Here is a 17,355-nt window from a genome sequence, read left to right as displayed (position 1 = left end):
TTTTGTGGTTTTACTCTTATTGCAGGGTTTTATTTGCACAAGCATTTAAATGCCATTTTGATTATAACATTGAGTCAATATTCAAACCTATGGTTTTTTCCCCATAAAACTATTTTCTCCAGCCTAGACGAGTGGGTTTGTTTCGTAATGCCTGTGGGGGGAGACAAGAAAACGTGGAGCTGTGCTGACATCACTCCTATATTAGACATACTTGATGTCACTCCTCATGCTACCTTTGTCCAGAAAGTGGCAGTAAAGTCCCTGGCTAAGAATCCTTCACCTGTGTTCCTGGAGAATAAGCTTAGGTGGAGCATCATTACTAGCTCAAGTGGTTCTAACTGGAGAAGGCTAAAGGAGGCCAAATGATATAGAAAAGAATGCAACAAACCTTTGCTTCATCATTTTGTGTGTGTCATTTCCCCCCCACCCCCCTTCCAAGGCAATGCAGCTCCTTTATTAAACAGAGCAAGTTTTCTGTGACAGTTTAGAACAGTGGTCCCCAGGGAGCACGGCATGGCCTGGGCCAGCCCCCACAGGGGACAGGGAAGGAATGCCACCCAGGTCTGCTCTGCCCTGGCCTGTGGGGGGTGAGGAAGGGCACAGCACCTTCCATTACAGGTAAAAGGGAGGGGGGCCATGAGAGGAAAGTTTGGGCACAAATGTTTTGTGTGTGTGAGGGGGAAGGAGTAGGAAAGGCTAATGCCCTTCAAAGCCTCGGTTGTCTGTATGCATTATAGAGTTTAAAGTAACAGATTAAAATGGAGACTGGGGATGAGAACAAAGGCACAGAGTGAGGAATATTAGCCTCTGCCAACAGATGGCAGAAGCTAGACAGCAAGCTTAACTAGCAGCAAAGGTTAGCCAGGTCTTGAGTAGTTTGAGGCTGTTAGCCTGGTTGGGGAGAAGTGACATGGACCGGTGTTTGAAGCGGAGCATAGGAGGTGAAAGCAGTTTTGACTGGGGAATAGAACCAGAGCTTCTAGTAGAGGGAGAGATGAAATAAAGTTTTCAGCTTTATCTTAAAAAGCTGTTAAAAACCAGCTGGTCAGCTTTTTCGAGAGGGAGAGAACAGGGGGGTTGGTATCGCAGGAAAGTGATAGCCTTGCTCCAGGTGGTGTATAAGCATGAAGCAACAGTTAACATTAAACAGGAGCTTCTGCAGTGGTAGTAGAAATCAGGCAGCTGGGCAAGTTCCATACTTTTGCACCGTATTCTAGATTGGCTGCACTGTGTACAAGGTGAATGTGTACTTGTTTGAATTCACACAGGATCACAGAGAAGCTCTTGCTTTGGTTTCCCAGGTAATTCTTTCCACTTGTTGAGTTGTAACGCTTTCGCCGTCTGGTTGTAAATGTGAATGCAGTCATGCTAAGAACGTGCAAATGATTAGATACTTAACTGGCTATTTTTATGTCCAGTTTCCAAATATGGGTGCAGTAGCAGTAATTGGAGGTGCAGTTTTGTACTCAGTATTCAGAAAATCTAGCCTTGGATGTGCCTAAATTCAAGTACTTCATTTATATGCAAATATTTATTGTGAACAAAATGAGGCGACAACTTAAACATGAACTGGAAAGATAAGAGCAATACTCAAATAAGTGCTAAAGATCCTAAAGTGTACTGGGTCACTTAAAGTATACAGTGTAAATAAGAGGGATTAAATGACTTGCCCAAGATGACCTAGCAAGTGAACTTAAGTCTCTGGGGTACAGTGGCTGGAATTTGAAGCTAGACAAATCCAAACTGGAACTAAGGCATACCTTTAACGGAGAATAATTAACCACTGGAATAATTCACCAAGGGTTGTGATAGATTCTCCATCACTGGCAATTTTTAAATCTTGATTGAGAAACTGATTTTTTTTTAAAAAAAAATATGCTCTAGCTTCAAAAGGAATTATTTTGGAGGTGTTCTATGGCCTGTTACACAGGAGGTCAATGAATCCCAGTTCAGTTCCCTAGCCACAACCTTGCACTGAAGCAAAACTAAATTACTTGTGTTTGGTACTAATGGCCACTTAGTAGGTAGCAGAGTCTTTCAAGCTTCAGTAAGTACAGAGTTCTCTAACACCTAGCAAAATCAATTTGGTGGTAATGCCATTTATCATTACAGTGGCACAGGTACGTGTGTTTACTTGTACCTTAGGTCAAAATTTCAAAAAGCTGTCTTGCTGACACACAAGCTGTTCATGTGTTCATGCACTCTCCAGTCACGCAAATCCAGTACACGTAAGCACCAAACTGGTCTGCATGTGAAAGAGCCCAGTTCTGCTTGCACAAATACAGATGGCCTTCCCTAACGTACGTACAATTCTCCTTAGAAAAGTTCTACAAAAACAGAATGGGCCATGTTGTCCCATCTAAAACATTTACAATAAAAGTGTTGCCATAAACTGCAAATGCCCAAAATAAAGCTACACCTGGAAACGTTCACAATCTTTGTGCTATCACACCCTCCCTGGCCATTTCCCCACCCCCAAGGACAACATACGTATGACAGAACTAACACACAACGTGAGAAAATAAAAAGTTTAATATTCTTTGCAATAAAAGAAACAATCCTGTCTAGTTACTGATCCTGTTTTTTTAAAAATGGACAGGAGTAAGGTGCTCACAATCCCTCCCCCTGCCCCCCGACTTTCATGCATTATGACTATTTTCTTGGTGTATGTGGGTAAATCCATTCTGCTTTCAGTGACTTGAGGGTAGATTTTCCACCTAGCTCTCTTGCACAAAATAACCAAAATTGTATTAACTAGTCTTTTAAATTAGTCAATTTTTATTCTGGAAAGTCTTCATTTGGGCGCAGACGTTTAGAGGCTGGTTCTGCAGGACTCTCTGGAACAAGTTCAGAAAACAGTACGTTAACATTTAATACATTTCTACACTAAAACTAAAACGTCTCTACGCAGGACTTGTGGCACTTCAATTAACGGCAAAGAGTCCAGTGTCAAAGCTGTCAGAGGAGAAGGGCGTAAAAATTAATCGGCAGGGAGGGTGGAAGGTAAGCATGTGATGAATGCCATTAATCTTACTAGGACTAAATCCTGACTCTACTGAACTCAATAGGAGTTTCTACGTGAACTTCAAGTTTTCCAATTTATAGAACCTGATCCTGCCAATTTAGAGGCTCTGATTCTACAACTGACTTTACACAGGCACAGGGGTCTGCCTGTGTGTTCCTTAGTGCAGGAGGGGATCTAAATTAGGACTAACAAATTGGAATTACACCACTAAATGAGACTAGAATCAGCCCCATAGCTCAGAGAATTCTAGTTTTAAATCCATCAAATGCAGTCTTTTTTTCTCAAGTATAATTTGAGGCAAAGCATACAGTTGAAAAACCCTAAAGTTTCTAGCATCAGACTTTAATTTACCTTCATGAGTACACTGCTTCTTGAACAGCACTTCAGCTGGGATCTGGAAACTGATGCACATCATTTCCTTATTTGGTGCAACATTTCTCACCAGATGAGTAGAACAGCATCCCTCTAAAGAAGTTCCCAAAAAAGCTTCAGCCCGTTCTTGAACATCTTTGGCAGGATTATCCTGTTTTGAGAAGCTGTAACAGTGCACTGTGGGAAGGAGGTCAGTGCTGCATGGCTTTCCGTCTAAGAAATGTTTGAAAACATCTAGAAATTCAATAGCCAAAGCTGGCAAATTCATGACTATGTGCAGAGTGTTTTTCCTTTCTTTTGTCAGAAGTGACAGTTCCTTGGTTAGCTCTTCTTTAACTGGTCCCAGAAGAAAATCCCTACCATCCATATTGAATTTTTTTATTTTTTTGTCCACTTTGTTTAATTTACAGTTGTGTACAAGCCATTTGTAGGATTCAGGGTTGAGATCATTTGCAAATACGCTGCACTTTCTCTTTGCTGCTGGGATGGCAAAAGGCCCAACCCCGGCAAAGACATCAAATAGAACATCACCTGGCTTTAAAAGTTCAATGATACGGCCATGTTCTGTGCTTAGACGGGAATTCCAATAGACTTTAGAAAAGTCAAATTCATAGGTGATGTAGTTTTCTCTAGTCTGAAAAAAGTCCAAGACATTTGTTTAAACCAACTGTATTTAGGTTCCAGACATACATGTATGTTTAAACAGTAATCAATTTATTAAATATTTTACTAAAATGTAATGGGAACATTGATGTTCATGCCACTGATAGGCATCTTCAATGCCAACTGGCTTTCCCAGCCCAGCTCTTTCTATAAAAGGGCCATTAAATGGTCCGCTGTAGCCAAATAAGGGATATTTCAGTCAGTCAATCCAGGTAGCTGGCATATGTAAATCACCAGGTGGGGAAAAAAGCAACAACTTAAAATAACTATTTTACACTCTCATGCAAGAACTCTTATAGTAGAGAAACATAGCTCAAATATGCTTAATTATGAGCTAATGCCACCTGGTTGTCTTGAATGAAATCACTGTTGATCTGATTTAAATGCTTTCTATCTGTATATTTTGCCAGCGCTACACATCCAAACTATTCAATTATGTTTCAGAGGGAAGAGGAAACACATTTAAAAGTTAACAAAACAAAAAAAACTTATTTTAAAAAAGCAATTGCCAAATTAGAAATTGTTGCCTTAACTCCTGTCTAAGCCTCAACAGTCCAGTTAAATAAATAGTACAGTACTTTCTATGTTGTGATACAGCATGGCCAGAAGGCAGCAGGAGAGTGATATAGGAGAGATATGGAAGTCCCAGGATGAGGAGAAGCTTTATTCCCTGTAGAGGGAAGAAAGATTTCTATAGATTAATTAAAAGCACCTGAAGCTATCACCTGATTAAAAACCCCCTGCTTCAATCAGCCAGGGGAAGGAGTTGGAGTAGAGGAGGGTTTGGAGTTGGAGCAGAGAGCAGTTTGAAGGAGTTGGAGTAGAGGAGAGTTTGGAGAAGTGCCATGGCTGGCTAGAAGACCAAGACCCTAGGTAAAGAGACACCCAGCTTGTGCAGAGAGAGAGGGCAGGAAGCCCCACAAGCTGAAGAGCAGGAGAGGGAAGTAGCTCAGGGGAAGGAACCACTATCCCTCAGGCCCCTGGGTTGGGACCTGGAGTAGAGGGCGGGCCCAGGTCTCTCCCTCTCCACTACCCTTCTCTGGGTTACTAGTGGGACAGTAAATATCCTAGTTCAGGGGCAGGAAACTGCACCCTGAACCCCTGCCAAGAAGAGGAAGCGTGGGACGCACCATAATCGTACCGGCAATTTGCCACACGTGGTGTTAGCAGTGGGATCTCCATGCTGGGGACTTAAACCAAGGTTAACCAAAACCATCCCGTCCCCAAGATGGATGACGTGGTCAAGGCTCCAATACAAGCCACTGCGGCCCAGTAGGAGGCTACCCGAATCCAAGCAACCGCACAACAGGAGGTGACTCGGGTGCAGCAGGAGACTAATCAGCTGCTGATGAATCAGTCTGCCCAGGACCGAGCTCTGCTACAGGAGTTGGCAAACCAGATGAAGGCCCTTATGGAGCAGAACCACAACTGCGACGGAACCTGGACTATACAGGCCAGCCACTGCCTATAGACAGGCATGGGAGGATGATATAGAGGCGTACCTCCTGGCATTTGAGAGAACAGCCCTGCAGGAGGCCTGGCCACAAGATCAGTGGTCTGGTATCCTCACCCCGTTCCTGTGTGGAGAGGCCCAGAAGGTCTAATACAATATGGCTGCAGAGACCGCGGAGGATTACCCCCAGCTGAAGGCAGAGATCCTGGCCAGATCCTGAGTAACCACGGCATTGCGAGCCCAGAGCTTTCATGAATGGCAGTACACAGAGGACAAGACACCCCAACTGCAATTGTTTGACCTGATCCACCTGACCCGAAAATGGCTGCGCCCTGAGGCCCTTAGCTCTGAAAAAATGATGGAGTTCCTGGTACTGGACCAATATATGAGGGGGCCACCACCAGGCCTTCGGGTTTGGGTTGGCCAGAATGACCCCTCTACCTACGATGAGTTGGTCTCCCTTGTGGCAATACAGCTGGCAGCCCGTGAACTGTTCCAGACCCTGGCAAACCAGGAAGACAGCCCCAAACCCAAGGCCCCGGATTGTCGAGAACTACAGAAGAACCATAACTGGGAGGAAAGACCAAACGCCCAAGGCCATATTATGTGATCAAATGTGATCTGTTGTACTCAATAGTGCAAATTTGAGGGGAAGAAGTAGAGCAGCTCTTTGTCCCACAGAAACACACAAGGGCAGTATTAGAGTTAGCTCTCAGTCATTTATTTGGGGGACATCTAGGAGTAGACAAGACACTTGATAGTCCTAAGAAAATTTTATTGGCCAGGAATACGTGCAGAGGTCCAACACTATTGTACCTCCTGCCTGGAATGCCAATTGCATAGCCTCCGACCTCACTTGCAGGCCCCATTATTACCTTTGCCTATTATTGAAGTCCCTTTCAAAAGGATAGCCATGGACCTAGTGGGCCTGCTGGAAAGATCAGCACGGGGCCACCAAAATGTATTAGTCATCCTTGACTACGCCACACGGAATCCAGAAGCCATTCCTTTAAGAAACCACATATCCAAGGCAATAGCAAAAGAACTACTTCAGGTTTTTGCCAGAGTGGGCATCCCTAAGGAGATCTTGACTGACCAAAGAACCTCTTTCATGTCGAAATTGATGAAGGACTTATGTACCCTGCTCCGCATCCATGCCATATGGACCTCAGTCTACCATCCACAAACAGACGGACTGGTAGAGCCGTTTAACTGCACTCTTAAAGGTATGATCCGGAAGGTGGTAGCACAGGACGGAAAAGACTGGGATACCCTTCTACCATACCTAATGTTTGCAATATGGGAAGTCCCCCAGGTGTCCACCGGTTTCTCTCCCTTTGAGCTACTATACAGACTCCACCCACGCGAAATACTAGATAGCGCCAAGGAGGACTGGGAAGAACAACCCAACCCAGGAAAGGATGTCATTGAGCACGTGACACAGATGAGAGAGTGAATAGCTCGAGTAATCCCTATAGTATGAGAACATTTGGAAAAAGCACAAGAGACCCAGTAGACATATTATAACCGCCGGGCGAAAGTATGGAAATTTCAGCTGGGAGAACGGGTGATGGTGCTAGTGCTGACAGCGGAAAGCAAACTCCTGGCCAACTGGCATGGGCCATATGAGATAGTGGAAGCCATTGGGGAAGTGGACTATAAGGTCAGACAACCAGACCGCCGAAGACCAGAGCAGATCTACCACATAAACTTACTGAAGCCCTGGCGTGACTGAGACACATGCCTGATCATTCAGAGAGCTCCACCTCAGATGGACGACGTACAGGAGTAGGTAAGGATATCCCCCGAGTTAGCCCCAGAACAACAAATAGAGGTCATTGATATGATCCAACGGAACCAAGATGTGTTCTGTACACATCCGGGCCGTACAACACAGGTCCAACATCATATCGTCACCAAGCCCGGAATAAGGGTGACCATAAGACCATACCGGATACCGGAAGCTAAAAGAGAGGAAATTAGGACAGAAGAGATGACGTTGGAACTTGGGGTTACTGAAGAATCCCACAGACAGTGGTCCAGCCCTATCATCCTAGTACCCAAGCCTGACAGCACCCTGAGATTTTGCAATGACTTCCGGCAGTTGAATGAAGTATCCCAATTCGATGCCTATCCGATACCACATGTCGATGAGCTAGTTGATCAGTTAGGCAAGCCCCGACATCTAACCACTCTGGACCTGACCAAAGGATATTGGCAAATTCCCCTGGCCCAGAACGCCAAGGAGAAGACTGCTCTCTCTACACCTGATGGCCTGTTCCAATACACTGTCCTCCCTTTCGGACTCCATGGGACCCCTGCAACATTCCAATGACTTATGGATAAATTGCTGCGACCCCATGCTGCCGTCTATTTAGAAGATATAGTCATCCATAGCCCTGACTGCGAAACGCACCTAGGGAAAGTAGAAGCGGTACTAGATGCCCTGTGGAAGGCCAGCCTCACTGCCAACCCTCTCAAGTGCGTGATAGGACTAACTGAGGGGAGATACCTCGGGTATGCAGGCTTGGTAAAATCCCAATGGAACAAAGTGGAGGTGATACAAGATTGGCCTTGGCCAGTCCGTAAAAAGCAGGTCAGAGCATTTCTCGGGTTAGTAGGGTACTATCTGAGATTCATCCTTCATTTCGCCACAAAAGTAGGGCCATTGACGGACCTGATAAAGGCTCGGGGCCCTGAGATAGTAAAATGGTCTGATGCAGCAGAAGGAGCATTCACAGATTTAAGGACAGCCCTTTGCTGCCATACAGTACTCAAAGCCCCAGACTTCAAGAAAAAATTTGTCCTACAAACAGATGCCTCGGAAGTAGAGCTAGGAGCTGCCCTTTCGCAGATGGTAGGGGAGGAGGAACACCCGATCCTGTACCTCAGCCGGAAGCTCCTCCCCAGGGAACAAAAGTACACCGTTGTTGAAAAGGAATGTCTGGCGATAAAATGGGCCATGGAAACTCTCTGCTACTACCTACTGGGGTGGCGATTTACCCTGGTGACAGACCACGCCCCGCTCCAGTGGATGCACAGAAACCAGAAGAATGCAAGAGTGACTAGATGGTTCCTATCTTTGCAACCCTTTCATTCCTGAGTACAGCATAGGGCCGGAAGCCAACACAACGCAGATTGCTTGTCATGAAAGCATTGCCGCTCGTCCCAAGTAGCCAAACCCCATGGTGTTGAGCGGGGGGAGGATGATATGTGATACAGCATGGCCAGAAGGCAGCAGGAGAGTGATATAGGAGAGAGATGTAAGTCCCAGGATGAGGAGAAGCCTTATTCCCTGTAGAGGGAAGAAAGGTTTCTATAGATTAATTAAAAGCACCTGAAGCCAATTAAGAGCACCTGAAGCTAGTCACCTGATAAAAACCCCTGCTTCAAACAGCCAGGGAAGGAGTTGGAGCAGAGTGGTTTGGAGTTGGAGCAGAGAGCGGTTTGAAGGAGTTGGAGCAGTGCCGTGGCGGGCTAGAAGACCAAGACCCTAGGTAAAGAGACACCTGGCTTGTGCAGAGGGAGAGGGCAGGAAGCCCCACAAGCTGAAGAGGGAAGTAGCCCAGGGGAAGGAACCACTATCCTTAGGGCCCCTGAGCTGGGACCCGGAGTAGAGGGTGGGCCCAGGTCCCTCCCTCTCCACTACGCTTCTCTGGGTTACTAGTGGGACAGTAAATACCCTAGTTCAGGGGTAGGAAACTGTACCGTGAACCCCCCGGGGGGCCAAGAAGAGGAAGCACGGGACCCATCATAATCGTACCGGCAATTTGCCACAACGTATAGACAAATTGTACTTTTCACCCAAAGGTCATAAAACATCTACCAAAGTGTTACAGAAGGGGAAATTGAGGCACAGAATCTCTTGCCTAGTCAGAGTTAGTCAGTGGTAGACACAGGAACAGAATCTAAGTTCCAGTCCTGTGCTCCAGCCACTACACTACGCAAAGTGAATCCAAAGCACTTACCTTATTTTCTTGCGCCAAATGCATTTAACAATGTAAAAATACTTTTTTTTTTTTTTTGGAAGGGGAAGGGAACCTACATTCTACATTAGTAACTTTTAGGGCTGTTAAGTGATTTAAAAAATTAATCGCGATTAAGCAATAGAATACCATTTATTTAAATATACTGATTTCAGTTACATCGCAGAATACAAAGTGTACAGTGCTCACTTTATATTTTTTGATTAAATATTTGCACTGCAAAAAACTAGTATTTTTCAACTTACCTAATACAAGTACTGTAGTGCAATCTCTTTACCATGAAAGTTGAACTTACAAATGTAGAATTATGTACATCAATAACTGCATTCAAAAATAACACAATGTAGAATTTTAGAGCCTAAAAGTCTAGTCAGTCCTATTTCTTGTTCAGCCAATTGCTCAGACAAACAAGTCTGTTTACATTTGCAGGAGATAATGCTGCCTGCTTCTTGTTCACACTGTCCCCAGAAAGTGAAAACAGGTGTTCGCATGGTACTGTTGCAGCCGGCGTCACACAATATTTACATGCCAGATGCGCTGAAGATTTATATGTCCCTTCATGCTTCATCCACTATTCCAGAGGACATGTGTTCATGCTGATGATAGGTTCTGCTCGATAACAAACCAAACCAGTACGGACCAATGCATGTTCATGTTCATAATCCGAGTCAGCTGCCACCAACAGAAGGTTGATTTTCTTTTATGGTGGTTCAGATTATGTAGTTTCTCCATCAGAGTATTGCTCTTTTAAGACTTCTGAAAATCTGCTCCACATCTTATCCCTCTCACATTTTGGAAGGCATTTCTGATTCTTAAAACTTGGATCGAGTGCTGTAGATATCTTTAGAAATCTCACATTAGTACCTTCTTCGCATTTTGTCAAATCTGCAGTGAAAGCGTTCTTAAAATGAACATGTGCTGAGTCATCATCCAAGACTGCTATAACACAAAATATATGGCAGAATGTGGGTAAAACAGAGCTGGAGACGCACTATTCTCCCCGAAGAAATTCAGTCACAAATATAATGTTTTTTTTAACGAGCATCATCAGCATGGAAGCATGTCCTCTAGAATGGTAGCTGAAGCATGAAGGAGCATACAAATGTAAGCATATCTGGCACATAAATACCTTGCGATGCTGGCTACAAAAGTGCCATGTGAATGCCTGTTCTCACTTTCTGTGACACGGTAAACAAAAAGTGGGCAGCATTATCTCCTGTAAATGTAAACAAACTTGTTTGTCTTAGTGATTGGCTGAACAAGAATAGGACTGACTAGACTTGTAGGCTCTAAGCTTCTACATTGTTTTGTTTTTGAGTGCAGTTACGTAACAAAAAATATCTACATTTTTAAATTGCACATTCAGGATAAAGAGATTGCACTAGAGTACTTGTATGAGGTGAACTGAAAAATACTTTATCATTTTTACAGTGCCAGTATTTGTAATAAATAAAGTGAGCAGTCTACACTTTGCATTTTGTGTTGCAATTGAAATCATATTTGAAAATGTAGAAAAACATGCAAAAACATTTAATAAATTTCAACTGGTATACTGTTTAACAGTGCGATTAAAACTGATTAATCACTATTGATTTAATCACATAAGTTAACTGCAATTAATCTGTTTCAAAGTAGCAGCTGTGTTAGTCTGTATCTGCAAAAAGAAAAGGAGTACTTGTGGCACCTTAGAGACTAAAATTTATTTGAGCATAAGCTTTCGTGGACTACAGCCCACTTCATCGGATGCATAGAATGGAACATATATATATATATATATATATATATATATATATATATATATATATACACACATACAGAAAACATGAAAAAGTGGAGTAAAGAGGCTAATTATTATCAGCAGGAGAAAAAAAACTTTTGTAGTGATAATCAAGATGGTCCATTTAGACAGTTGACAATAAGGTGTGAGGATACTTAACATGGGGAAATAGATTCAATATGTTGTAATGACCCAGGCACTCCCAGTCTCTATTCAAACCCAAGTTAATGGTATCTAGTTTGCATATTAATTCAAGCTCAGTAGTTTCTCATTAGTCTGTTTTTGAAGCTTTTCTGTTGCAAAATTGCCACCTTTAAGTCTGTTACTGAGTGGCCAGAGAGGTTGAAGTGTTCTCCTACCGGTTTTTGAATGTTATAATTTCTGATGTCAGATTTGTGTCCATTTATTCTTTTGCGTAGAGACTGTCCGGTTTGGCCAATGTACATGGCAGAGGGGCATTGCTGGCACATGATGGCATATATCACATTGGTAGATGTGCAGGCGAATGAGCCCCCGATGGCATGGCTAATGTGATTAGGTCCTATGATGGTGTCACTTGAATAAATGTGGGTTTTTTTCTCCTGCTGATAATAGCTCATCTTAATTAATTAGCCTCTTACTCCACTTTTTCGTGTTCTGTTTGTGTGTGTGTATATATATATATATGTATGTATAAATAAAATCTTACTATATGTTCCATTCTATTCATCCGATGAAGTGCACTGTAGCCCATGAAAGCTTATGCTCAAATAAATGTTAGTCTATAAGGTGCTACAAGTACTCCTGTTCTTTTTGCAATTAATCAACAGCCTTAATAACTTTGTAAGAGTCCATTACTTTACCTGACTTTGAATATAGTTTATCTGATTCTCAATAAAAGCTAGGCTATACAAGTTCAAATAATGCTTAGCAATATCCTTATAAAGATCTTGTAAACATAGCTAGCTGTGATTTCATTCATGGTAGACTGGGGCACACAAAACACATACAGGACTGCTAAGCACTGAGATACTGGGCCAAGGGTGGGGTTGGGACAACATTTAAGTTTTACAGTATCTTTCCATCACATCTACTCTTCCACTTCAACTGCATTGTGTGTGTCTGATGAGGTATGCCAGGAGAAAATAGGAAAAATTGTACCTTTGTTATCATATTGGCCTCTCCTGCTAGCACTTCCATTTGAAAATTTCGATAAGTGTTGTCAATAATATTGATTTTATTTACTGTACAGGTGATTCCTGGATTCTTGTCAATTATAACCTGACCTGCAAGAAAGGAATAAAAATATTCAACTATTAAGTGTTGCTAAATCTTTAAATCCTGTAGGATATATAAGACAGCAATTCTGAGTTGTATTTTAAAAAAGCAAACTGCCTATAGAATGACTTACATGTGAAATCATTCAGCATGCTATAAATTATTCCCACTTGTGTCACAGGGAACTCCTACTGCAAATATTTTACACTGAAAAAAGAGGGTTAGATTCCCAGTGAAGGCTCTTGTGCTTCAGGGAGAGAGTACTGTCTACTGCAGAGATTCCCAACCTGTAATATGTGAACTTGATGTTCCATCCAGTCACTTCACCATTTAAGGTGATGGTAGGTGAACCAATGAAGTTTAGGAGCTGCTGCTGGTCACTGGTCTGGAACTCAAGAGACCTAGTTCTGCTACTGACCTGCCATGTGACCTTGGGCAAGTCACTTCACCTCTACTGTTCTAGGGCATTCCAGCACTACCGTAATACACATAATAAATTATTAGAGGACCGATTCAACTTCCGTATCAACGTGATTCTACTGGTACCCAGATCAGCTAGTAACATAAGTTTAAAGGGTGAACTAGAGCAGTAAACTTTCGCTGCTGTATCAATAAAATGTTAGTTTTGATCTTGGTCTCCCCTGCCATAAAGGGGTTGAGTTTAATAGGCCTAACCTGAAATTTGCTAGATGCAAAGGGCCTGACCCAATGCCCAGTGAGGTCAATAGGCTACTGTTAACTTCAAGTTCGCTAAAAGGCCTGATCCAGTGCCCTTTAACTCAGCATTCACTTTTAATAAAAGACTGTTTAAGGTAAGAAATTTTTAAAACGAGGGGTTCCAATAAGTTTCCCTGTGCAAAATAATAATCTCTAGCTCAGGCACTTATTAAAATGACTTATCCAATTATACACTTCTCCCAAAGCTATTTGTTGAGTATGAAGGTTGTACATACCAATCAGATGTTTGTAGGGTAGCTGATGATCTCTAAGATTCAAGTGAGCTATATGGCCAATCCTACTAAATCCAGAGGTGACATCTTGACCTTCAGGAAGCACCGCTCGTAAGATTTCCTCAGTCTTGAAATTGTCATAAGTTAGTTCCAAGTTATACTTGGACACATGAGGGTCAGTATTAAACTGCTTTAATACTTCTTGTTCAGATTCTCCCAGTGAATATTCTGCTGATATTTTATGAGGATCCAACAAAACAAGTCTATTGTCTTCATCTTTTGGATCATCAATCACTCGCTTCAGACCTGGGCGCTGCAGTGTTGTATGTTTGAGGGATTTTAACAATTTGTTTATTACTACTTTTTTCACTTTTAGAACTGGAACAACAATTGTCTTTTTGAAAGCTGCTCTATCAAGTGTTGTCATTCCACGTACTTCAGGATGAGGTGAATACAGTTCAAGATCAGCTTTATTTTCTAGAATTTCAGGCATTGTAAAGAAACTGTTTCTCTGAACTACCCAAAAAAATCCAGGTACTCTCTCAAAATACTGTATCAGCAGTATCCAAACTTCTGGAAATGATGTATTTGATGCAGCTGTTCTAAAAAGCTTAGTTTTCAGTAGCCTAGCAGAGTATCCATATAATCTCCATAAAATCCTAGAAGGGAAATTATTCCTTTTATAGATATTATGCAATCACTCCATTAAAAAAAAACAACACTGCAAGTCATATGGATTTGCAATCTCACAAAATAAAGTTTGTTTGTATCAACTAATTCACAGCAGTTTTGTATAGTTCATAGAGAATTAGACGACAAATTTCTATCCTTGTACATGGCCAAAAAACACAACTCAACCAATTTTATGTAATGGTGGATGATCACCTCATACCCATACCCAAAGGTAAAGTTTACTTATGATTTATGAGCCTGATGATACTCCCATTAAGACAAATGTGTTTAGATCTGTTTGCTGTCTCTGATAAACCTGATCAGAGAACACTGGTAGCAATACTGCAATTGCTGGTGGGTGGAACTACTCTGCAGGGACTTAGCACATTTGTGGGAGAGTAACCTGAACTGGAACAGGAATCTTTGTCTTTTGAGTGTTTCCCCTAAGGGCTGTTGCTTTCTGCCCCACTCTACCTCCCCATTCAATATATACAAAATGAAGCTATTATTGGTTTTACAAGAAAAAGTAGTACAGCTATCCTCTGACACTAGTTCTATGTACGTTTTCATATTGCATTCATCACTTGTAGTATCTGAGTGCTGTGTCTCATTGTGTAAGTCTTCCCATGATGGCAGTCAGTTGTTTGGATGTAAGTCTTATTTGTATTGCTCTTAAGTCAAACAGCTGATTTCTTTTGGTGATGGTGGTGGTAAAAAGCCATCCACCTCCCTGTTCACCCTCATATCCTGTCCTGCCCTCATGCAGTTGCTACCACCTTTCCTTTGCATTTTTATCCTTTTCCTTCTCCTGTGCGTCTTTTACCTGTCTTTATTTTTTTGCCCCCCTTTTCACTCACCAAAGGCTCCTCAGTGTTCAGACTGGACACCTATTGGTGAGTGTATGTGTTCTCAGAGCTTAAGTTGAGTATTGTGCAAAAAATATAGAAGCCTAGACCAGTGGGCTTTGGTGCTTTTGCCTCGGGCCAAGATACATCAACTGCTAGCATGGCCAGCTGTACAAAAGGTTACCATAGGGTGGTGGAAGTAGAGGACTTTCCACGTGTCACCCACAACCACAGAAACAGACCTGGGGTCATACAAGTTTCCTTGTTTCACTCCTCACTTTGCCTCATTCCACTAGACTGCCCCTTTGTAGGAAACCTGACTTAAATAATGCTCCTGGAAAGCATACTGAGGGTGGCTTACGCTTTCTAGTTACTCAGTTAATGTGGCTACCGTTCATCATTGGACGAGTTCAGAATTTCAGAGTGTCTGGATGCTGTTTCCACTGGGAATTTTATTGGGCAACATTATTTTAGGATGACTTACCTTCTTAAGTTTTTCTATAAAGACTGTCTTTCCTCTCTAATGGAGTCCTGAATACAATCACTCATGTTTTCTTTAGTCCCCTTCATATTGCACGTAATTCACTCCTAAAAGGCTTGCCTTGAAATTAATCTAAAAGCGGCAAGAGTTGACAAATGTGGTTTTGTGTTTGTCTTCCTTTTATACCAAGGAACAATTAGTAATTCCTTAGCTCCATAATCTGCACTTGTTGCCACTATGAAAATGGATTCAGTTCAAGGTTCTTCTGATGGTATAGTAAGGCCTTTATTTTGCTAGGTTCAAAGTAACTGAAGAATTTTCTGTTGCTAGTCTCCCTCCAAAACAATTGTCAGATGGACTGTTCTGTTGTGAGGTTGCACTTGAACTGGGTCAGAAGCAAGTTGGTCTTGCTTCAAAGATGCAATCTACAGTATTCATTCCCTGATTATGTTTTAGGGCATGTCTACATGACAGCTACTGTAGTTCTGACACTTCCTACAATAATGTAAGGTGGTTTTCTTTTGATGTAGTTAATCCATCCCTCCAAGAGGCAGTAGTCAGGTCAACAGAACAATTTTTCCAGTGCCCTACCTCTGTCTGCACCAGCAGTTAGGTCAAACCTACCTACAGCCCTCAGGGTACATACATTTTCTATATCTCTGAGCCCCAGGAGCTAGGTGAATTTAATTTTTAAGTCGACTGTGCCTTAGTCTCTCTTCAACATTCAGGGTATCGGACTACATTAGCCTTCTCTTTTTGAATTTGTTTGACGCAGTTTTGTTTGAGTGGCAGGTTTTCCAGACCAGTAGGTCCAGTTTTTTTTTTAGGGGAGCAAGATCAGATCAACTTGGGCCTAAAAGACCAACCAATGAATGGATCCCTGAACTTGATTCAAATGGAAACTTTTGTAAACAACTAAACATTCCCTTCTGTGTTTGCAGTAGAGGCTGCAGCCTTGTTCTTGTGCCTATGAACCTGAGCTGGGAGCTAAGAACAGAAAGAGAAGAACCGTCCTGGGGCACTTTCAGTGTCCCGGCGCAGAGGGGAGTGAACCAACCCCTCGCACAATGAAAAGCAAAGGAGATTTTCCGTGCGGTAACTCTCCAGGTGGCGACCAGCAGCGGCGAGGCAGCTGGTTTATAAAGACCATGAATTGCTACCTCGGGCTCGCTCCTCAGCCAGGGGGACAGGAGCGCCTCCTGGAAAAGCTGCGCCGGGCCGCGGCTGAGCTCGGCTCCGATCCCCTCCCCCGCCGGAGCTCGGCTCCGGCCCCCGGCGCGGCTCGCCGGCTTCACAGCACGGCAGCAAGAGCCGCAGCCTCCTGCTCCGAGTGGGGGTGTCTGGGGCCGGCGCAGGGTCAGACCCTTCCCCCTCAGATGCCCTGGGCCGGGCCCGGCCCTTCCCACTCCAGGCGTCGGCCCACAGGGTCCCGTATCCCCCTCACTAACCGGCTCCCCGGCCGGCGGCGAGCCTTGCCCGCCCCTCACCTCATGCCGGCCTCCAGCAGCGCGCGTGCTCACGTCTCGGCGCTCTCCTCAGGCGCATTAAGACGCAATCAGCCGGAGACCGGCGAACGGCGGGGGGGGGGAAGGCATCAGTGACGGCATCAGGAGGCGCCGCCTTCCCCGGCCGGCCCGAAGGGGGCGGCCCCAGCCCGGCTTGAGGCGCCGCCCAACTCCCTCCCCTCGAGAGGAGGCGCGGGAAGGAGCGGTTGGCCTAGCTGGGAGGCAAAGGGCACCATGCAGCAGCCGGGGCCCGGGAGTATCAACTGCGAGCCGGGCTGGTACCTGTCCGCCCGCGAGCAGGAAGGGGAGCAGGAGTCCACCCCGTTGCTGCTGCCGCCGGCGCCGCTGGGCGATGTGTGTGAGGGGACG

At 43.8% G+C, this 17,355-nt stretch overlaps 2 protein-coding genes across 16 annotated transcripts in view; one reads left to right on the top strand and one right to left on the bottom strand.

Annotated features, from left to right (window-relative positions):
- Nucleotides 1-2,509: 2,509 nt before the first annotated feature.
- TRMT5 (tRNA methyltransferase 5) lies at nucleotides 2,510-17,090 on the bottom strand. The gene is made up of 5 exons (XM_073349908.2): nucleotides 16,969-17,090; nucleotides 13,487-14,142; nucleotides 12,417-12,541; nucleotides 3,377-4,031; nucleotides 2,510-2,837 (listed from the first exon to the last, which is right to left on the bottom strand). Exons 1-5 carry the CDS (start codon nucleotides 16,971-16,973, stop codon nucleotides 2,779-2,781), a joined length of 1,500 nt encoding a protein of 499 aa, XP_073206009.2. The 5' UTR covers nucleotides 16,974-17,090; the 3' UTR covers nucleotides 2,510-2,778.
- Nucleotides 17,064-17,355, top strand: part of SLC38A6 (solute carrier family 38 member 6) — a 54,001-nt gene continuing 53,709 nt past the window's right edge. For 3 of the 15 annotated variants that reach the window (XR_012159597.2, XR_012159598.2, XM_073349918.2), the window contains exon 1: nucleotides 17,064-17,340. Coding sequence is in view for 11 of the 15 variants with exons in the window: in XM_073349918.2 (XP_073206019.1) it covers nucleotides 17,221-17,340 (120 nt within the window). In the remaining 4 variants the exon portion in view is untranslated. The remainder of the gene's footprint in view (nucleotides 17,341-17,355) is intronic. The other 12 variants (XM_073349913.2, XM_073349921.2, XM_073349917.2 and 9 more) reach the window with 6 other exon arrangements.

This window comes from Lepidochelys kempii, chromosome 6, assembly GCF_965140285.1.
Source record: "Lepidochelys kempii isolate rLepKem1 chromosome 6, rLepKem1.hap1, whole genome shotgun sequence".
NCBI lineage: Eukaryota > Metazoa > Chordata > Testudines > Cheloniidae > Lepidochelys > Lepidochelys kempii.
The sequence above is the reverse complement of the archived record's forward strand: the minus strand, read 5'-3'. Positions and strand labels throughout refer to the sequence as shown.